Source organism: Danio rerio, chromosome 25, assembly GCF_052040795.2.
Source record: "Danio rerio strain M-AB ecotype USA chromosome 25, GRCz13ab, whole genome shotgun sequence".
Classification (NCBI taxonomy): Eukaryota; Metazoa; Chordata; class Actinopteri; order Cypriniformes; family Danionidae; genus Danio; species Danio rerio.
Window position 1 is genome coordinate 32,770,947 of NC_141045.1, and position 22,413 is coordinate 32,793,359.

The following is a 22,413-nucleotide window of genomic DNA, read 5'->3' on the forward strand; positions in this document are numbered from 1 at the left end:
CAGTAGGTAGTGCTGTCGCCTCACAGCAAGAAGGTCTCTGGTTCGAGCCTCGGCTCAGTTGCCATTTCTGTGTAGAGTTTGCATGTTCTCCCTGTGTTCGCGTGGGTTTCCTCCGGGTGCTCCGGTTTCCCCCACAGTTTCCCCAATTCACATGCGGTACATGCGGCTAAATTGTCCATGATGAGTGTGTGTGTGTGGATGTTTCCCAGAGATGGGTTGCGGCTGGAAGGGCATCCGCGGCGTAAAAACTTGCTGGATAAGTTGGCGGTTCATTCTGCTGTGGCGACCCCGGATTAATGAAGGGACTAAGCCGACACGAAAATAAATGAATGTCTGTCTAGGTTAATGTTGACCATGCTTTTTTTTAAAGTGGATTGAATTATTGGTGGGGAAATTTCAATAGCTGGGACGCATCCCCTCCATCCACCCAAAAAGTGTACACCTACCGGTATAACAGAAAACTTTAGCTATTTTCCAAACCGCAGTAAACCTTGAAACCAATTATCGCCCCATGCATAATGGCAATAAGCTTTTGTTATATAGGTTGTTTTTAATCATGTGTTTCTGGTGATGTGCGAAATTTAGATGGAGGGCAGGAAGTAAAAAACTAAATGGGAGACATAGAGGAAAGTCTGTGTTTTTACGATTTATACCACATTTTAAAGGAGATATAAATAGGGCAGAGTTTTCCACTGAACCTAAATATATTTGCCTGTCACTGATGCGGTACATACTGTATAAATACATTACATGAAAAATAATATAGTGTTTGGAAGCATAAGTACTTGAATTAAACTGTCATAGTGATTATATTGTTGTTGTGCTACAACACAACTGTAGTAATAAACAAATGATTCAATAGGCTTCAGTTTTCTACGCTATAATCACAATGCACCACAGTTTACTCTAACAACACAGTGTTTACTACAGTTTATCAGTTTACTATTCTGTAGCATTCATTAACTATGAGTTGTACACATTTCTATGGGGCTCAAAAACAAGTTTATTATAAATTACTATTGTTTTCCCCTCATGCGGGTATCTTCCAGACATCACGAAATAACAGATGAAAGCATACAAAAGTGTGGACGCATAGTCGATATTATTATTTATTTATTTATTTTAAGGGGGAAAAGGTGCTCCACAATAATAACCGTCAGGTTTTGTCGCAAGGGTTGCATTTCTTTTTTTGTTCTGTCCATGAACTTAACATTAACAAACATTCACTGATGCTGCGCATCTCGATGTTCACGTTACAGATGTTTATTCTGCCAATAAACATTTGGATTATTGCAAAACAAGACGGCGATTACATGGCAGGGTACGTTATTGATATTCTCCTGGATTTTGTATAAGTGTGGTGGTGTTTGTATTTTTTTTTTTACACATTAACATATTAATACGCATAGCTAGGCCTGTATATAATCTTTATTGGTGCTGTCAAACGAATTGTACACATGGAAGTATTGAATAAATGTTTATTACCTGCCGCCTTTTCTTCTGTTTTTCAGCCAGTTTCTTGAACTTTCCCTTATTTATGTGCTAAAATTTCTGGAAGTCTATAAATCTTGGCAGTTCTTATATTGGCCGATTTAAACGATTATAAACAACATAAAACAGAAGCATTTTGATGTTCTGATCGTGATTACTATGTAGAAGAACCACTTCCTGCCCTCTATCTGAGTTTCGTGCCTCAATGGCGTCATGTGAAAACAACCTATATAGAAAACAATGTCAGATTTCTGACCGAGATCCCTCATTCGTCTTTAATACTAGTTATAAATGACCCAGTTGCTAGTTTTGTGATGAACAATTCATCTGTGCATGGCATACAGAAAAAAAATAGTTTGCTCTTCTAATCTGAAACTAAAATCCAAAAATGCACTTCCTGTTTTCAGTTAAATTCTCAGATTATGTCTGTCTGAGGAATTGGGTGTGGCTAACACATTTAACCATGCCCCTCCAACTTTCAGTTTCACAACAAACAGAAATGGTGAGGGGGTGGAATCTGTTATGCTGTGTTCACGCCAGACGCGGAACGCGTGGATAAATCGAGTTATTCGTGCGTAAATAGCCACGTGAACATTTGAATTTACTCGCTTCATTCGCGTGTCAAACCCCGCTTCATTCGTGCGTCAAATCCGCTTCAATCGCGTGTCAAATTCACTTCAGAACAGACGCGGATTCGCGTGATGGGCAGGGCTTCTGTCTGCCCGGTGACTAGCTTCATAGCTAAATGGCTAACATGGATTTTATGAAGAAAATAACAGTGTTAATGTGCTTTATGAAGACTGAAAAACAGCGTAAATACGTTTAGGGTCCTGTCTGAGTCCACTACATCCTTTCATAGGTGCATCCAGCTCTGTGAGCTCATAAACTCCTTCAGAAACTGAACCTGGATGACGGAGACTTTCAGCGGTGCTTCTGACTGAGCCAAGCCCAGTTTGATGACTTGTTGTCGGTGTCGTCTGGAGGATTTCCCCCGGGACACCATCAACAGGTTCTACGTCACAATCACGCCCCCACAAGAGCAAGCTTCTGATTGGTTAACGCGGCGCGAATGTCCGCTGAAGTTCAGATTTTCGAACTGGAGAGATTTGCGCGAAACGCTCGTTAAGCACGTCAAACGCGCAAAACGCTCAATTCGCCCCACGCCATTCGCGCGTATCGCGCTATTCGCACCGCGCAATTCACGTCATTTGAGCCACGCCATTCGCGCGTATAGCGCTGCAGGATGTCTATTTGCACGTATCGCGCCGCAGGATGTCTATTTGCGCGTTTGCATTGACTTAACATGTAAATCACTCGCGCTTGATGCGCGTTCAGCGTCTGGTGTGAACGCAGCATCAAGGTTGTAAGAAAGAGCAAAGATTCACCAAGAGGCGACACTGTAGTGCGATTTGGGAATCAGCCACTAGATGTCGCTAGTGTCACGAATAAAAAAAACAACTGTTAGGGCCCTATCATACACCCCACGCAATGTGGCGCAATGCGCGACACAATTGTTGCTTGCTAATTTCAGCTTGGCGCAAGAGTTGTTTTGACTTTTTTGCGCCACGCTGTTTAAATAGCAAATGCATTTGCGCTCGTATGTGTATATGTCTTTCTCATGTGGATTTTAACAAATTATTTCCAACCTTTTTAGCACATTCCAGAGCCTCCTCTTCAGACCAGTGCATGATGCAGTCGACAATCTTTGCTGAACTGCTGCTGTCACAGTTGCATTGTTTGGCTGCAGTCTAAAATAAAAATCAACACGAGACCTTGATTTAAACAATAACATGTTGAAAATACACAAATACGAAAATATATACCTACCTGGGCTCTCTGAAAAGGATCAGCCATGACTAAACCATCCCAGAAGGCAGTTCCACTTTCTGCAATGGCGCGATGAAACAGTCCAGACGCCAGCGGGGAAAGAATCTTAAAGACATAACAATTTTGAACATGAATCAATGATTCTAGATTAATGATTTAGACTAATTAAGATACAAATAAAGACAAATACCAGCGTGGATACACTGATTCCTCCAGCAGACTCTCCAAAGATGGTCACTGATCCAGGATCTCCACCGAAGCTGTGGATGTTCTCCTGAACCCACTGAAGGGCAGCTACTTGATCCAGAAAACCATAGTTTCCTGGCGCATGCTCGTCTCCGGTGCTACAAATAGAAAAAAATATTTATTAATAAAAATAAAAATCATAAATAAAATAAAACAAAATAATCTAGATCTCTAATTAAAACGGGTAAAAAAAAATAACAAAGTTAAGCTTAAATTGAGTACACGAGTGATGCAGCAAAATGATACATGAAACCCCCATTCCACAATAAACGTTTCATTTTTCACCATTTTGTAAAGAAATCTAATGATTAATTTTAGCTTTACAAATATAAACATTTACATTTGTAACAATTTTAGATTAAAATACTAACAATGATAATCAAAAACATGTATTTATTTGTGATTTTAATAAGTTATAATGAAATAAAGAGTAAAATACTTAACAATATGTTAAGGAGAATTTTTACACGCTGTCTGGAATACTCGCTTCAGATTCAGCTTCAGGTGCGACATTCAAAGTATGTTATTCCACGATAACAGCTGCTAAATAACGCAGGCTCATCTGGGAATTTCTAATCACCTTGATCATCAGTGACAAAGTTCACATCCAAATACATAGATCCACATTTATATGTTTCTGCTTGTCAACACTGTTTTGGACTGTTTTGACTTTTTGGAACCAATCAGTAAGTGAAGAGCTGGGAGGCGTGAGATGCGGGTTGAAAAGGGGCAGGCCAAATTCACGTTGTAGGCCAAATTGTGAATGCGTACCTTGGCTCTAAGGGTCAAACAACAAAAAAAAATAAGGTCAAGAATCTTGGGGTTCTGTAGTCAGATCTGAGTTTCAGTAGTCATGTCAAAGCAGTAACTAAATCAGCATACTATCATCTTAAAAACATTGCATGAATCAAATGCTTTGTTTCCAGTGAGGACTTGTTCATGCTTTTATCAGCAGTAGGGTGGATTACTGTAATGGACTCCTCACTGGCCTTTCCAGTCAGACAGTTGCAGCTCATCCAGAAAGCTGCAGTCAGGATTCTGACTAGAACCAGAAAATTAGAGCACATCACACCTGTCCTCAGGTCTTTACTCTGGCTCCCAGTTACATTCAGAATAGTTTTTAAGGTATTACTACTTGTCTATAAATCACTAAATGGCCTAGGACCTCAATATATTACTGATATGCTCATTGAATAAAAACCTAATACACCACTCAGATCTTTAGTCTGTGTTTTAATCATTTGTTATTATTTTCTTATACTTCTCTTTTTTCCTATTTTTGTAAAGCACTTTGAATTGCCATTGTGTATGAAATGTGCTATAGAAATAAACTTGCCTTGCCTCCCTCTTTGGGGGCATTCATAAGGCTAAAATGGACCCTTGGTGAAAATGAGTTGGACATCCCTGTTTCTATAGTCTTTCACCCACCTTAAGAACCCCAGAAGACCCAATCTGTACTGAATGAGCACCACGACCACATCCTGATATGCAGCCAGAACAGAGCCATCATACATTGAAGCTGATCCAAGAGAGAGTCCTCCACCATGAATCCAAACCATGACCTGGTAAACACAAAGGAAAACATCTCAAGCTAAATTCCATGAGGACACTAAAATCACAACTAAAAAACTCTTGAACTTACTGGTAACTTCTTGTCTCCTTGTCCAGGTTTAACTGGGGTGTAGATGTTAAGATACAGGCAATCCTCCGAGACCTCAGGAACCTCCACATCCATCGATAGAAACTCCAGTTCAGTTACAGTCATTTGCCTTTCCTGGAGGCACCTAAAGAAAACATGCTAGCTTTAGATAAGGGAATTGATTAAACAAAAACCTCTGAATTGAAATATGGTTGTGTGCATTTTCTTACATCCGTGGCTGTTTGGTGGCATCTCTAACTCCTTGCCATTTCTCTGCAGCCTGTGGTCGAGCAAGTCTCAGGGGTCCTACAGGCGGCTTGGCGAACGGCACACCTAGATAACTATTGACTATTGTGTCCTTGCCCTTCACAGTCAAGAAGGCACCTCTCAGAGATCCTAGTTTTGTTTCTACTACAGGTCCTGGAAAAAAATAGATTAAAAAAATGTAAAAATAAAATTTAACTTGACTTAAAGTGCCACTATTACAATTTTAAAATAATTCCTGATTTTGTTTTGGAGGTTTCCTGCAATAGTAGAACACCCATCTAAGAGCAAATAACACATTTATTTTCATAACAAACATTATAGACTCAGTTCTTTACACACAGTGTCTAAAACAGTTCGTTCAACTGTGTATGTTTTCTCTTTATTCAGCCTTTCCAAGACTCTACCCTGCTCTGATAGGTCAGTCTGTTGTGATTGGGCAACTGCCTAGAGCTCATTACCATATCTGTATAGAAGTTGGCTGTGGCATCATGGGATAGCATAGCATCCATTGGATGCACAATTTAGAACCTCGCCAAAAGTAGTAAGTCATCCAGATACCTCTCGCATTCTGTTTTGTAAACACTATGAATTCAGACATACTACTCTGCTCACATAGTTTTAATTTTATATATAATTAAATTTAAATAAAATTATATGTATTTTAAAAATGTTTATAGAAAATAATAGAAGGCACAACACATGTATTATATATATATATATATATATATATATATATATATATATATATATATATATATATATATATAATAAATTTGTACATATTTAATACATATATTTATAATAAATAAATAAATAAAGGTCCGGCCCAATTGGGAATAGATTTTCCTCCATGTGGCCCCTGAGCAAAAATGAGTTTGACACCCCTGCTTTAGAGGATATAGCAGGGACACTTTTTGTATCTCTGTGACCTAAAATTACAATTTTGACTGGCTTTTCTCAAAACATAAGCCATTATGTGCTTCATTTCTTGTATTTTGCTGTAAAAATATACAAAACACCTTCTTGATCTCATGAACCATTAGGCTCACAATAGTATTAATGCAAAAGAGCATTAAACAGTTCTTTATTATATACCGATTTCAAAACAGATCACTTGCCTTCCTTCCACTCTTTTATGATCTGCGGGAGTTTTTCGATCATGAAATGAAAATGATTTCCCTTAAAGTTTTTGCTGGATTTCTGTTCCAGTCCAATACCGAGATACTCTGCTTCAGCTCCATATTTTGGCCACTCTACAAGGCCTGGACCATTCGGATTCCTGCCGTCGATGAAAAACAGGACAGACATTATAATGTGAAACTGTCATGTGGAATAATGTGCGGCCTGATTTGTGTAGTTTACTTGAACAAAAATGTGTTTAATGACATGGATGTGACTTAGTTATTACAACATTGAGGTGGTTTACGAAAACATGTATGGTGTCCTTGTAATTCGAAATGCTTAAAACATACGTAATGGTGTCTTTTGACATTCAAAATTTGCCAGTGAGGGTTGGGTTTAGGTAAAGGTCAAAATACTAATCTATTTTTTTTACAGTACAAAACACATTATGCCTATGGAGCGTCCTTATAAACCACCAATACTAATCTTGGTGTGTTATAATTAACATAAATTATTTTGGTTTCTCTAAAACCACGGAAAACAGACAGTACAAAATATAAAAAGTTATTTATTTTGGCAAACTAAGATGAACTTGAGAATTTTGAAAAGAAAATGAATGTATTACATTATTTATATATAGAACAATATGTATATAGATCTACATTTTTCACCCTTAACCTATAAGAAACTGTAATATCACTAATGCCATCATTTACCCAGTGCGAGCAAAGTTTCCCCAGTAAGCCATGGTAGTTTTACAAAGTTCTTGTTCTTCCTTTGAGAGTTCACCTGCATTTTGAGGTAAAAACAAGAAGATGTGGAGTTAGGAAGCTTAAAAGTGTAATCAAATCCCATTAGTCTCAATAATTTGACAGAGTTTCCTGAATATTACCATGAGAAAGCATTACGACTATGGTATTATAAAACATATTAATAACAAACCATTACTTAAGGTAATTTACACTGTACCTTCCACCTTTATGTGTCCATTTCCAAAGCAATAACCAAAAACAAATAAAAGTTCATCTCCATGATCACATCCAACAAAGCTGGGTCTTTTGTTTTGAAATATATAGGCAGGATGCTGGAATTCATACATGTACACTGGTGCACCAGTATCTATTAAGGGGGAAAAAGTATTTAAATAAAGAAAACTTTGGCATAACCATTTTTTTATTTATAAATGTGCGTAAAAACGGTGAACTTTACCTCTGTGGTAATTCGCTAATTTGCGAGCTGGGAGGTTGAAAAAGAAGTCCCCCACTATTTCTCGAAAACCATCTCGGATTTTGATCTTGTCAGTGGTTGCGCCCAGATATTCTTTTAAAACAATCTCAGCAAGTCCTGGATCTTGAAGCTAAAAAATATATAAATACGAAAAAAATAAGAGTTTTTTTAAAACTCACTATATCAATCATTTACAATTAAGTAAGTTATTTTTTAAATAAATATTTAAGTCAATATGTTTTTACTTCATATATTAAATATGTCCATTAACTTAGAAAGATTATGTGCATTTTAGTTTCATTTATATTGAATGAAATCTGACGTAGTTAATTCTGTGAATGCTGGGGGTGACCTGTACCTCAGCCCTTACGAACTAATAGGCATGATCTAAATGATCCTTTTACAATAGCTGTAAGCCTTTTGAGTTCTTAATGTGTACAAGCCAAACAACTGATAAGATGGTCCTGTTGAGCTTAGTTAACACAGAGTGATTTGTTTGTAGCTAGTATAAATGTCAGTCTCACAGACAATACTTAAGTTACTTGAAGACAGACGGGTTAACATAGATGCTGAGGAACTGTACTATTCACTGCCTTCAACAAAGTCTTATCTCTATAAGAACTTTGGTCAGCTTTCTTATTTTATTTATGAGAATGGTTAAGCCAAATACAGCAAATTCTAACAATTTGGCGAGCCAGCCAGGAGCGTTTAAGCCAAATACAGCTGAATCTAACAACTTCTAGGACTTCCATTGTTTAGTAACAATTTATCAGTCTGCTTATGAAGATTTGATGTTCAGAAGTAAAACAAATATATAGTGAGATATATGTTAACAAGACTAAAATTACAATACGTGCTGTTATCTTCTTACATTAACATTTTAGTTCAGTTGCATTTACATTGAAAGAAATCTGATGTGGTCAATTCTGTGTATGCTGTGTATGCTATATTTTTGACATTGAAGAAAACACTCTCCACACCTTTTCTTATTGAACAAGCATGGAATTGGCTTGATATTCCAACACCAAACAGTAACGTTTAGGCCAAATACAGCTAAATCTAACAACTTCTTAGACTTCCATTGTTTTTTAATAAACTATCAGTCTGCTTATGAAGATTTGAAGTTCAGAAGTAAAACAAATAAAAGGATATATGTTAGCAGAACATAAATTACAATATGCAATGTTTTCTTACATTACCTGCAATGAACATATAAAGAGAACTAGACAACAAAACACTGCTGGACCATGACCAGGAATTGCCAAACATTTTAAATTAATTCTTGGGTTGTTCTAATCCTCTAAGACTTTAGTTAACCCTCTTTAGATTCAATTTAAATGAGGTATAGTTTCATGAAGGAACGAGGATTGCTTATTTTTCTGGCAAAAATACTAAATTAACAATACTTTTTTGAAATTAACATTTCATGCTTTACGGCGTAGGTGTCAATTTGTAGAGCGAAACAAATGCTCTGAAATTGAAAACAGATGATTAATTTATTGCTAATAGTTCCCAATAACCTTTCTTGGCCTTTGAAGTACAAATCATTTACTTTATTTAGGTATTTATTTAAAATATCTTCGACTGTATTCCAAAGGTTGAACGAATGTCTTCAGGGAACTGGAACATTCCCTTTGAATACATCTAATAATAATTGATAGGAGAAAAATAAACTTATTAAAAGTCATTGATTAGCACAATCTGATAATTAAAAAGATTAAAAACTTGTCTTACATCATAATTATATGTAGGCAAAAATGGAATGATCTGATCTTTGGTCATTCCATCTCTCCATCCTGGGGGTGCAATGAACTACAGAAAAAAATAGATCAATGACTTTGAATTTGTATTTGCATATATATTTGCACACACACACACACACACACACACACACACATGCAAATATATATATATATATATATATATATATATATATATATATATATATATATATATATATATATATATATATATATATATATATTAGGGCTGCACGATATTGGAAAATTCTGACATTGCAATATATATATATACTGTGATATGAATACAATTTCACCACATGACCTGAATAGCTCTGTTTAATAAGAATTCAGGTACAGAAATAAAAAAAAAATTACAATTAAAACAATTAAATGAAATAATTTGTATTAAAGTTACAAATGGTACAATTTCTTGTGCCTGAATGCTTAAACTCTCTTAATACGCTCGTACAGTCCCAGGCCTTAAATAAACAGATGTAAATGCTAAAACTTTTGGTCCATAAAAATCTTCAATGACTAAGGCTCTTGGTCAAATCTAATCTCAATTCAACATTGCAGATCATGCAATGTGACTACTGCGGGTGTACAATGCGATAACGATGCTAAAATGATATATTGTGCAGCCCTATATATCATTTACATTGTTATTTAATAATTTATTTATAATAAGTTTTTCTCATTACTTCAGGTAGAGTGAATCCACCATCATCATCAGTAACTCCAGTCATCAAAGGCACTTTGCTAAACTCTTGAGACTGAAGAAGCTCATCCACAGATTTCGGAAGGAACTGCCCATCAACGGTCACTCCAAAACGAAGCAATACCTGCTCCTGTAAAATGAGCATGACATATGCAAAAACATAATTTAAAGTTAATAATTCAAACTGTATTTTTACCTACAATGAAAGTCAATGGTAATTATCAGAATCTCAGACACCAATATTTCTCAAAAGATCTTCCTTTGAGTTCAACAGAAAAAATAAACTAATATGTTTAGGCATTTTTAAAAGAGTTTGATTTCGATAGTACTTTTAAATTTGCAGTACATTTCAGTTTTATTTTAGTTCATTTAATTAATGTTTTGGTTAGTTTTAGTTTAGTTTTATTAAGTGAACACATTTCTGTTTAGTTCTTATATGTTTTGTTTCAGTTTTAGGCTTTAGTTATTCAGGTTTAGCAGAGTTTTTAACCCGTTAACACTTTAACACCTGCCACTGTTTCTAGTAGCCTCAGTCAAGCACATTATTATATACAGAAACAGTTTCTTCATTTGCGAAAAAAGTAAACGAGGCATGATTAACTACATAACTTTAATATGAAGACATTTGCTTAAATTCTTCACAAGTTTCACTTTTATTTGTTGCATTTGTTTGGTTTTGGTTTCAGTGTTTGTTCAAAGAATTATTTTATTTTTATTATTATGTTAAAAGTTATCTTAAAGGAGGCCTATTATGGCCCATTTACATGATGTAAAATAATTCTCTGATGTACTTTTTGGATTGTGAATGTGAAGTTTCAACTCAAAATACTACAAAAATATTTTTTTAAGAACTCTGAAACTGCCTCTTTCAGACTTTGGTCCAAATTGCGCCATTTTGGTGACTGTTGCTTTAAATTCAAATGAGATTTTGAGTGATCTTTTCAAAAGAGGGCAGAGCTACAAATGTGTTGGCATAGTGGAAGATTCAAAACAAGTGTGATTAATATATATACACACACACACACACACACACACACACACGCACACTCACTTTATTAGGTACACCTGTCCAACTGCTTGCTAATGCAAATTTCTGATCAGCCAATCACATGGCAGCAACTCAATGCATTTAGGCATGTAGACATGGTCAAGACGATCTGCTGAAGCTCAAACTGAGCACCAGAATGGGGAAGAAAAGTGATTTAGGGGCTTTGAACGTGGCATGATTGTTGGTGCCAGACGGACTGGTCCGAGTATTTCAGAAACTGCTGATCTACTGGGATTTTCACGCACAATCATCTCTAGTGTTTACAGAGAATGATCTGAAAAAGAGAAAATATCCAGTGAGCGGCAGTTCTGTGGGCGCAAATGCCTTGTTGATGCCAGAGGTCAGAGGAGAATGGCCAGACTGGTCCCAGCTGATAGAAAGGCAACAGTAACTCTAATAATTTCTGAAAATTATGATTTATTTGCTAATTATAATTTTATTTGTGTTTTTCAGTGACTCGTGTTATTTTCGATTAGTGTTTTTACAATTTTATTTCAGTTAACGGAAATATTTTTTGATGAACAGTTTTAGATTTATTCTATTGGTTTGGAACAAGTGGCGAAGTGAGTAAATGATGAACGCTTAAATAATCTTTACGCATAATAATCAGCGTCATTATCATCAAGTCTAATAATAGATCGATTAAAAAAATGAAATGCAAACCCTGGCAATCTTCAATATGTCCTCTTCGGTCATCTGCCTAACACAGTCAACAATCTTCTTTGTGCTGGAAATATCACAGCCAGACACGTTTCCTAAAGACTACAGAAAGACGTGCATTTGCATTAAACATCTGTACTTTACATAATGAATTAAAATTAAACTTGTAAACTCATTTCCTAATGAAATTTACTCGGGCTGTTGACAGTGGGTCGGGACTCATTATAGCGTTCATTGCAGCCGTACCGCTCTCTGCGATTGCACGATGAAACAGGTTAGCAGATAACGGGGAAAGAACCTACCGAAAGAAAATGAAATGTAGGCAAAACACAAACATTTATTCAAAACCATCAAGATGATTAACAGAATTGACTTGTTTAGACGTTGTGTGTAAATCCTTACAAGTAAAGACGCACTGACTCCTCCAGCAGACTCTCCAAAGACGGTCACTGATCCAGGATCTCCACCAAAGCTGTGGATGTTCTCCTGAACCCACTGAAGCGCAGCTACTTGATCCAGAAGACCATAGTTTCCTGGAGCATGCTCATCTCCGGTGCTAAATGGTCATTTGGTATGAGAGAAATCATCTTACAAACGTTGAAAAAAATAGTCTACATTTTTTATATTTTACATATTCTTCTATTTTTTTATATTAAGGCGTTGTTATATGTTGTTATTTTTGTCTAATTTCTGTAAGTTGCATCGGATCACAGAAGCAAGTTATCTTATGCTATGTTCACACCAGACGCGGAACGCGTGAATAAACCGTGCTATTTTGCATGTGAATAGATGCATAAATAGGCGCGTGAACATTTGAGTTTGCTCGCTTTATTTACGCATGAAAATCCGCTTCATTTGCGTGTCAAATACACTTCAGAACAGACGCGGATTCGGGTGATGAGCAGGGCTTCTGTGCACCCGGTGACTGTAGCTTTGTTGCTAAATAGCTAACATGGATTTTATAGAGAAAATAGCTGTGTTTATGTGCTTTATGAAAAACAGCCTCGATATGTTTAGGGCTGTGTCTGAGTCCACTAGATCCTTTCAGAGGTGAACCCAGCTCTGCAAGCTCATAAACTCCTCCAGAAATTTAACCTGGATGATGGAGTCTTTCAGCAGTGCTTCTGACTGAGCCGAGCCCAGTTTGATGAACTGTATTCGGTGTGTGCAGGAGGATTTTCCCCCGGGACACCAACAACAGGCGCTATGACATAATCACGCCCCCACAAGAGCAAGCTTCTGATTGGTAAACGTATCGCGAATGTCCGCTGAAGTTCAGATTTTTGAACTTGGGCGATTTGCGCGAAACACGCGTCAAACCGCTCAATTTATGCCACGCCATTCGCACATATTGGGCCGCAGGATGTCTATTTGCGCATTGGTATTGACTTAACATGTAAATCACTTATGTAAATTCCCCTGTTTCCCGAATGTAGTTTAATTACTAAATTAGAAAATCACTTATTTCAAAAATGAATTTCATGCAAAGAACAAAGTAAGAACTTTGATCACAAGAATTAGTAAATAATTTGTGTGAAAGGGAAAACCAAACATCAAGTCATGATCGCTGGCTGTTTTTGTTTACCATCAAGCTCCTAAAAGTCCGCCATTCCCAATATAAGATAAATACAGCTGTGCAATTCTATTAAAATTTTTACTTTTGTGTGCGTTTACATTACTTAAAGGTGCCATAGAATGAAAAAACGAATATACCTGGTGTTGGAAGTTTGTGGCTTCAGTCTCTATCCGGGTCACGGAAACAAATTGTAGGAAATTTCACATTCCAAACCAGTGGACTCATTTCAAGCAAGATTTTTTTGAGAATGTGTTGGTAGTTCTCCAGTCAAACAGGCATCTTCAAAAAAGTCTCCAAGAGTCTGAAACAAGTCTCCTGGTTTGGGTTCTGAAAATTCCTACAATTTGGTGCCATGACCCTGATAGAGAAACCACAAATTTCCAACACTAGGTATAAATCTAAAGTTTAATACCTGGAGTGTAAAAACAGGCCAGTCGAAACAAAACACAGGCTGTTATGCTAAATTTGACTAAACATTTGATTGGCCATAGCATTTCCTAGTGAGATTACAACAATTATATATATTGTATCCGAAATGTATCCGCTTAATTTTTGAGTTTAACATAGCTTGTTTTAATTGTAATGTTTTTGGGACTCTTATTTTAAAAACAGGACAGGCATTAGCTCTGGGGTATGTCACTGCAACAGAATATTATCTTAATTGGTAAGTGAGTGATCAGTGGTCTTTATTTGTTTATTTAGATGGCAAAGTTAGTTTGTATCGTCAGCAGTACTCTTTCAGTGTTTAAAGATATACCCAAGTCAAAATGATTTAGTTACTAAGTTTACAGTGGGTTAATATCACTACAGTATTATAGACTGAAAAATTTGCGACTCTCCGAGTGTAAACATATAAACACCACAGTCAAACTATTACTGTTGTGTAGGATTTTCACAGCATTTTGTGATGAGACAGTCTATACACGCACAGCTTTCTGACGCGACCTACCAGGTGCATCTAAATAACCGAGAAACGCATAAGGTTTTTTTCTCCTATTCGCCATGCGGTATCAAACATTCCATTAAAACTCCAGTAGTTCCTCGCATCCAATATCTCATTTTTCACGGGGGGCATGCATGAAATTTTCCTGAATGAAAATGAAAGTACCAAACAGCAGTTAAAGTCAACAAATTAATAATTAGGCAAATAATTCAATTACTGATGTTCATGTAAATATAGTCACTGTCTTTCTCCCGTGTCTGTTTATTTTGCTTCTGTGAAAATCAGCGCGTGCCCTAACGGAAACTCCCATTTTTATGCAAGCCCTTCTCTCTTTTCCTCCCCCGACACTCCTATGTAAACAAAGCTGGACATGCCCACTTTTCTGACAAACTAGAGGTGTGAAAACATCCTGCTGAGACAGGGGGGGTTCGTGGCACTTTTAAAACCTCAGCAAATGAGTTAAGTCAGGGGTGCTCAACCCTGTTCCTGGAGATCTACCTTCCTGCAGATTTCAGTTGCAACCCTTATCAAACACACCTGTTTGTTATTATCAAGTGCTGTTCAGGTCCTAATTAATTGGTTCAGGTGTGTTTGATCGGGGTTGGAGCTAAACAATGTGGGAAGGTAGATCTCCAGGAACAGGGTTGAGCACCCCTGAGTTAAGTAAACAACAACAAACCATTATTTCAGATGTGGAATGTTGGTTTCATACACACACAAAAAAAAACACTGTAATAAAAGTATATACACTGTTAGAAGATGTCAGTGTAAAATAACTGAAGCAGGACTCTGAATGAAGTGAAAGCCCACAGGATCAAAAGTGTTTGACCAAATTTGACCAAACTCCCAATGTTTTACCTGAAAAATCCAAGCAGGCCAAGTCTGTACTGGACCATGACCACCACTACGTCTTGATAAGCAGCCAAAGCATGTGCGTCAAAAATGGAAGCAGATCCAAAAGCTAAACCTCCGCCATGAATCCAGACCATGACCTATTTCACAGCACGTATTAAAGAGAAACCATAAACCAACCGATATACACTACATATGTCAAAAACAGAATTTCAGACCATATACTTACGGGTAACTTTTTGTTGTCTCCAGGTTTGGAAGGAGTGTAAATGTTGAGGTAAAGACAGTCCTCTGAGACTTCTGGGAACTCCGTTTTCAAAGGCATAGTAGCTAGCAAGTCAACCATAACCTCCTTTGGCTGGAGACACCTGAATAAAGGAACACAACGTGTCATTTGTTCAATAGGAAAATGACTGATCATTTTAGTACATTAGTTGGTTTGTATTCTCACATGGGCGGCTGCTTGGTGGCATCTCTTACTCCTTGCCATGCGTCTGCAGGCTGTGGTGGAGTCAACCTCAAAGGACCCACCGGAGGCTTAGCAAAGGGTATAGCAAAATAGCTACTGATGACCGAGTCCTTGCCCTTCGCCATCATGTAGGAACCTCTTAGAGATCCTAATTTGGTGTTTACTACAGGCCCTGTCAAAATCAGATGTGTAACAAATCTTGATTATTTTTGTCGATAGTCAATTGTGAAATGAAGCTAAATCCGAACACTTGCCTTCCTTTCGCTCACTTAATATCCTGGGAAAAGTTTGGGTCACGAAAGTGAAGTGTTTTCCCTTCAGGTCAGTGCTGGCTTTTGGATCCAGACCAATACTGAGATATTCGGCTTCATCTCCAAATTCAGGCCACGATGTGAGACCTGGACCATTGGGATTCCTGCCATCAGGAAAAAAGTGTGTGGAATATAGTTTAATATATATGCATGTGCCAAAATCTACACTGTAAAAAAATGCTTGGTTCCACACAATCCATATGTGTTGGGACAACATGAAGGAATTCAAATTTAAGTGTATTGAACATAAAACGATTAAGTTCATCAACATCGTTTCAGCTCATTTTAAATAAGTGGTTTGAACAAACATTCATTTAAGAGTTCACACTTAGCTAATGATTGATAATGAGCAAGTTTGGCATGCTGTCCCGGGAGAGAGCCCTGAGGTCAAAGGTCCTTGAGCCCTGGGCTCCCTCCTGTTTGCAAGGCGGGAGAGGAGCTCAGTGCTCAGGTAGGTCTCGAGAACTCCCCCTTTTTTGATAAGAGCTGATGACAGAAAATGATTGGTATGAAGAGATATGCTGCTGGATGAGAGTTTGACTGCAATGCTAAATTTAGATTGATCAATTCACTTATGGTGCATGTTTTTTGGAATGTGGGAGAAAACCGACGCAAGCACGGGAGGAACATGCTAACTTCACACAGAAACGACAGCCAGCCTGTATAAGGACATGGTTCTACACTGTAAAAAATAATTCCGTAAAATTTACGGTAACATAAATCTCTAATGTACATAACTGATGGGGAAACAACTAAAAAGATCCATAATAATGTCAACCAAATGCATAAAAAGTGATGTGCCATGCAGGGAATTCTGGGAAAGTCAATTTACGGTTATTCGCCGTATATATTAAGGAAACAGAACGTTAACCAGGTTACAGATTTGTACTGTAGCATTTTTACAGTTTATTACCGTTGAAATCACGGCCATTTTTTACAGTGCAGTGACATTCTTGGTGTGAGACAACAGTGTTACGATTTTTACAATGGCTATGAGAGTTTTTTCAATACATTTCACAAGTTTCCTAAACTCTTAACACACCAACCCACCTGAAACACACAATTGGCAAAACAGTAAACTTCATGCTCAAAATCACACATTGTAAACTAAACCTCTAAACTAATGTTCAAAATACAATGATAAATTAACACACCATGCCTAACAAAACACTGCAAACATGTTTCAAAATGAAAAAATTGTTCAAAACACTAACACGTTCTCTTCGAACAGGGACATTTAGTCAATCAGAACACATTGACAAAAAAAAAAACACTATAATCAGCTGACATTACAGAAACTGCATTAGTTTATGTGTCAGCTCTGCCCTTATATTTGAAGCCTCAATACAGTTTTGTTTTGTTGGGTTTAGTAAATACAGGCATTTTCTTTCTTTTACTGCAAAAATTAAATACAAAACAGAAGGAAAAAATGCTTTATAAAATTTACAGTTTATGTAAAAAAAAAATAATACAGACACAGAATTGCAGCAGTAAAGACTTTAGTTGCAAAAGGACATGACTGCAAGATATACAAACAGAAAGAGCACCGCAGTTGTAATAATAAAAAAGTAAACTTCTATTTTGCCCGGGCTTCTGAGTTTTGCCACATGTTCTCATCCATATTCCACTTGGTATTTTCTAGGTATGCCACGGTTCTCAATATAATATTGAACCGTTCGGTACGACCTCCACGGTTTAGTAAGCGATTGTGAAGTGTTTTCTCGGTTTTGCATATAAATAATTTATGTGCGTTTTATATCTCCCCGAATTGACTGTGTGTGACTGTAAGTCCATGAGCTGAGATGAGGAAACTCCTCCCTGCAAGGAAATATCCAATCACTATGTTCTAAAGGGGGCGCTTGACATTGCACTGAAAGGCACAACTCTCACCGTGAGATGTTTTCTACTGCGTGCGCCTGGACAGAGGCAACCGCGTTGCTCCGCTTGTGCGCGCATATTGTCATATATTCTTACATTTGAAATGAAAAAACTTGCAGGCGGAAAAGACGTGATATGGGAATGGCCGTTGCTATAGTTAATCTGGCGTGCGTGCGTATTAGCCTCGGTGTACATACTTGGAACTTTAAACTAGCGCACAGTTGGTAACTTGTCATAACTTTTCCTTGCAACAGAAATGCGGCTTAGAAAAGCGATTAATTAACTGTGACGAATTAAAGCGCAGTTAATAGTGAAATCAGCTAATCGTTGCATCCCTATTAATGATTACAGTGCATTATACAAAAGGCATTTTCTACAAAACATATCCAAATGTTTTCGGCTGTCTGCACCACTCGCTTATGGTGACTCATCCTTTTAATGAGCCATTTTGTTCTTTATTATGATGTAATTTTTATACCACATTGACATTTCTGACTTTATGGTATATCACCTACCCTGTATGAGCAAAGTTTCCCCAGTAAGCCATGGTGGTTCTGCAGAGTTCATCTTCTTCATCTGAGAGATTCTCTGAATGAAAACACAAAGACATCGACTGAAAACACTAAAGATACACACTAAATTTTTACATTATCAACTGTTGTGATTAAACATATGTTTAAAGTATTTAAAACCTACTTTTGCAAACTAGTTTTAGGTCTTACACTCAACCTCAAGACAGGCGGTTATATCAACCTTCCCATTTGGACAGCTGTAACAGTCCCATTAACAAAACTGACTGGCTAAAAGCGTGGACAAATATTGCTGAAGGTCTATCATTTCAGATTTGGTGAGCATAATTCTAACAAAATATTCTGATCAACTTGGCTTGATTGATTGAACTTGGTGGATTTGTTTGATAATCTTCATTGTTAGAATATGGCTCAGACTGATACAGTAAAACCAATTACAGATTAAAGCTGCAAGCAGCGGTGAAAAGGACCTTGCAACCGTGCTCCCCGTCTCCCAGAGGCCTTAGGATGACAGAGAACAGTGGATACTAATAATTTAAGCTAATAAATATTAAAAAAACTGAGAAAATCACAGATTTAAGCCAAACTTCCTTCTTCGTGGCACTCTGACTATAACTTAATATTGGCATGTAGATGTCTTCAGCAGAGGAATATCGTCAAACATGTGAATTTCCAGGCAGATCAGACATTGTTTGAAAGACAAAGAAGTCAAAAAAAGAAGTCGAAGAAGTCAAAAAAAAGTCGAAGAAGTCAAGGAAAAAGAAAAAGTTAAAGAAAAAGAAGTCGAAGAAGAAGTTGAAGAAGAAGTCAAAGAAGAAAAAGAAGTCGAAGAAGTCGGAGAAAAAGAAGTTGAAAAAGTCGAAGTCCAAGATAAAAAAGTTCAAGAAGAAGAAGTCCATGAAGTCAAAGAAGTCGAAGAAAAATAAGTCCAAGAAGAAGTTGAAGAAGTCCAAGTCGAAGAAAAAGAAATTGAAGAAGTCGAAGAAGTCGAAGAAAATGCTGAAGAAAAAGTAGAAGAAAAGAAGTCGAAGAAATCAAAAAAAGTCGAAAAAGAAGAAGTTGAAGAAAAAGATGTCGAAGAAGTCGAAAAAAAAAAGTTGAAGAAGTTGAAGAAGTCAAAAAAGAAAAAGAAGAAAAAGTCGAAGAAGAAGTCAAAGTTAAGAAAAATAAGTTGAAGTTAAAGAAAAATAAGTTGAAAAAGTTGAAGAAGTTAAAGAAAAATAAGTTAAAGAAAAGAAGTCGAAGAAGTCGAAGAAGAATTTGAAGAAGTAAAAAAAAGAAGTCGAAGAAAAAGCAGAAGTCGAAGAAAAAGAAGTCGAAGAAGTCGAAGAAGAATTTGAAGAAGTAAAAAAAAGAAGTCGAAGAAAAAGCAGAAGTCGAAGAAAAAGAAGTCGAAGAAGAATTTGAAGAAGTAAAAAAAAGAAGTCGAAGAAGAATTTGAAGAAGTAAAAAAAAAGAAGTGGAAGAAGTCGAAGAAAAAGCAGAAGTTAAAGAAAAAGAAGTCGAAGAAAAAGCAGAAGTTAAAGAAAAAGAAGTCGAAGAAGTTAAAGAAGTCGAAGAAAAAGCAGAATTTGAAGAAGTCGAAGAAAAAGTCAAAGAAGTCGAAGAAGAAGTTTAACTAGAAGTTGAAGAAGAAGAAGAAAAGAAGAAGAAGAAACAAAGTTATTCCAATAGTCCCTTAGCACTATAGGTGCTTGGTCCCTAACTATGTGTGTTTACAACAGATTTAGAGCGTTTGGAAAGGGACTAGGTAAAGCATGTTTTATTTTCAACATAATGCACTGGGTCAGGTGACTAATCAGAGTACTCTGGAAATTAAAAAAAGAATGGGCTCAATAAAGGGTTTTCACTTTATTCCTTTTATTTAACAGCCTCAATCATTCATTTATTTTTCATCAGGGGTCACCACAGCAGAATGAACCGCCACCTTATCCAGCAAGTGTTTTACACAGCGGATGCCCTTTCAGCTGCAAGATGTCAATACAATTTTAATTAATAGCACAGCCCTAATGTCAACGACCCCTAACACTTTAAGACCCGTGCAAACCCTGGGTAATGAATGTTTTGTCATCAACATTTTAGCTGAAATCTTGCTAATATGACCACATCCTCTGTGTTCTTCCAAAACAATAAAAGCATGTTTCCTAACATTACTTGGCTTGTACCTGCCATCCCTATGGGTCCTTCTGAAAAGCAGTAGCCGAAAACGAACACAATTTCATCTCCATGGTCACTTCCAGAAAAACTGGGTCTTTTCCTCTGAAGTACACTGGGGGGATGACGGAATTCATACACGTACACCGGTGCGCCCGCATCTAGAAAAGCACAGAATCTCTTTATGCTCTACCTTTAACTATCACTGAAACAGAAGCTACCGCACACTGAAAGATCTCTCACCTCTGTGGTAACTTGCCGTTTGTCGAGCTGGGATGTTGAACATGAAGTCTCCTAACATTTCTCGAAAACCATCTCGAATTCTGATCCTGTCAGGGGATGTGCCCAGATACTCATTTAAAAGAAGCTCAAGAACTGACTGATCTTGAAGCTAAAGGAAATGAAAACAGATAGGCATAATGTCATTGCTGTATCGAATTACATGTTCAGAGTAAATCAATTGTTTAAACAAATTAACCTAAAAAATGAAGCGCAATAAGTAACACTTAAAATAAAAATACTTTTGTCTTCTGTTGTTGTTGTTGTTATTCTTCAATAAACATCGGTCATATCATGAGCGTACTTAATAATTTGGGTGCCCTGAGCAATTCCCGGTATGGGGCCATTAGGGATGCTCATCTCAGTTAACGCTTTTGGAACTATTGTTTTGTGTTATATATTTGTCATTAAGTTATAAACATAACACAAATAAAGTACTATAAAGGTTTATATACTCACAGCAGGATTGAACACAGTCAAAAGTGGCAAGATTGACTCCAGGTCGAGCCCATTGATCCAATCTGGAGGTAAAAGGTACTACAAACAAACAGTTGAAAATGTAGTAATGTACTAATTGAGGTTCAAATTCTGGATAAAACAAATAATATGCTTGCATTTTTACAGCTTTTTAAAGTTAAAAGAAGTGTCTTTACATTGGGCAGCACAAATCCAATCTCATCATCAGTGACTCCGGTCATCAGAGGCACTTTGTTAAACTGCTGCGACTGAAAAAGCTCTGCTGCAGGTTTTGGAAGAAACTGGCCATCGATCGTCACTCCAAAACGAAACAGAGGATTCTCCTGTTTAAATAGACAAGCATGTGCAAATTAGGGATGCTCATTTTGGTTAATTCTGCCACTAGACAACCACCGCTCTCTAAGTAAATACGAACGATAAACTGGTCAGATTAATGGGCGACGCAGCGGCGCAGTAGGTAGTGCTGTCGCCTCACAGCAAAAAGGTCGCGGGTTCAAGCCTCGGTTGGGTCAGTTGGCGTTTCTGTGTGGAGTTTGCATGTTCTCCCTGCGTTTGCATGGGTTTCCTCCGGGTGCTCCGGTTTCCCCCACAGTCCAAAGACATGCAGTACAGGTGAATTGGGTAGGCTAAATTGTTTGTGGTGTATGAGTGTATGTGTGAATGTGTGTGTGTGAATGAGTGTGTGTGGATGTTTCCCAGAGATGGGTTGTTTAATTAATGCTCTGCTGTTATTCTTATATCACAAACCTCTGTCAACATTTTTAGTATAAGTCATTAAAGATAAATATTATGTCTTGAGCATCTGGTTTGACCTTAGAGCTGGTGTGCTTTTATTTCCTCTCTTACTCGAGGTTCCTTGTGCGCGGGCTGCAAGCTATGAAAGACAATCATTTGGTGACTTTTTGTAAAGTATAGGCTAGTATAGGCATAAAGAAATTTTGTTGTTTACATATGATA

At 37.1% G+C, this 22,413-nt stretch overlaps 1 protein-coding gene across 2 annotated transcripts in view; it reads right to left on the reverse strand.

Annotated features, from left to right (window-relative positions):
- Window positions 1-22,413, reverse strand: part of ces2b (carboxylesterase 2b) — a 65,732-nt gene that overhangs the window by 14,108 nt on the left and 29,211 nt on the right. Inside the window, exons 8-31 of one of the 2 annotated variants that reach the window (XM_087312410.1) lie at window positions 21,633-21,779; window positions 21,439-21,516; window positions 20,944-21,091; window positions 20,712-20,861; window positions 18,532-18,604; window positions 16,082-16,242; window positions 15,810-15,999; window positions 15,588-15,726; window positions 15,365-15,498; window positions 12,390-12,543; window positions 12,181-12,285; window positions 11,991-12,089; window positions 10,263-10,409; window positions 9,554-9,631; window positions 7,802-7,949; window positions 7,562-7,711; window positions 7,309-7,381; window positions 6,589-6,749; window positions 5,434-5,623; window positions 5,207-5,348; window positions 4,993-5,126; window positions 3,509-3,662; window positions 3,319-3,423; window positions 3,138-3,239 (exon numbers count right to left, since the gene is read on the reverse strand). In XM_087312410.1, coding sequence (XP_087168536.1) covers window positions 3,138-3,239; window positions 3,319-3,423; window positions 3,509-3,662; window positions 4,993-5,126; window positions 5,207-5,348; window positions 5,434-5,623; window positions 6,589-6,749; window positions 7,309-7,381; window positions 7,562-7,711; window positions 7,802-7,949; window positions 9,554-9,631; window positions 10,263-10,409; window positions 11,991-12,089; window positions 12,181-12,285; window positions 12,390-12,543; window positions 15,365-15,498; window positions 15,588-15,726; window positions 15,810-15,999; window positions 16,082-16,242; window positions 18,532-18,604; window positions 20,712-20,861; window positions 20,944-21,091; window positions 21,439-21,516; window positions 21,633-21,779 — 3,162 coding nt within the window. Of the gene's footprint in view, window positions 1-3,137; window positions 3,240-3,318; window positions 3,424-3,508; window positions 3,663-4,992; window positions 5,127-5,206; window positions 5,349-5,433; window positions 5,624-6,588; window positions 6,750-7,308; window positions 7,382-7,561; window positions 7,712-7,801; window positions 7,950-9,553; window positions 9,632-10,262; window positions 10,410-11,990; window positions 12,090-12,180; window positions 12,286-12,389; window positions 12,544-15,364; window positions 15,499-15,587; window positions 15,727-15,809; window positions 16,000-16,077; window positions 16,243-18,531; window positions 18,605-20,711; window positions 20,862-20,943; window positions 21,092-21,438; window positions 21,517-21,632; window positions 21,780-22,413 lie in introns of both variants that reach the window. The other variant, XM_087312411.1, reaches the window with a different exon arrangement.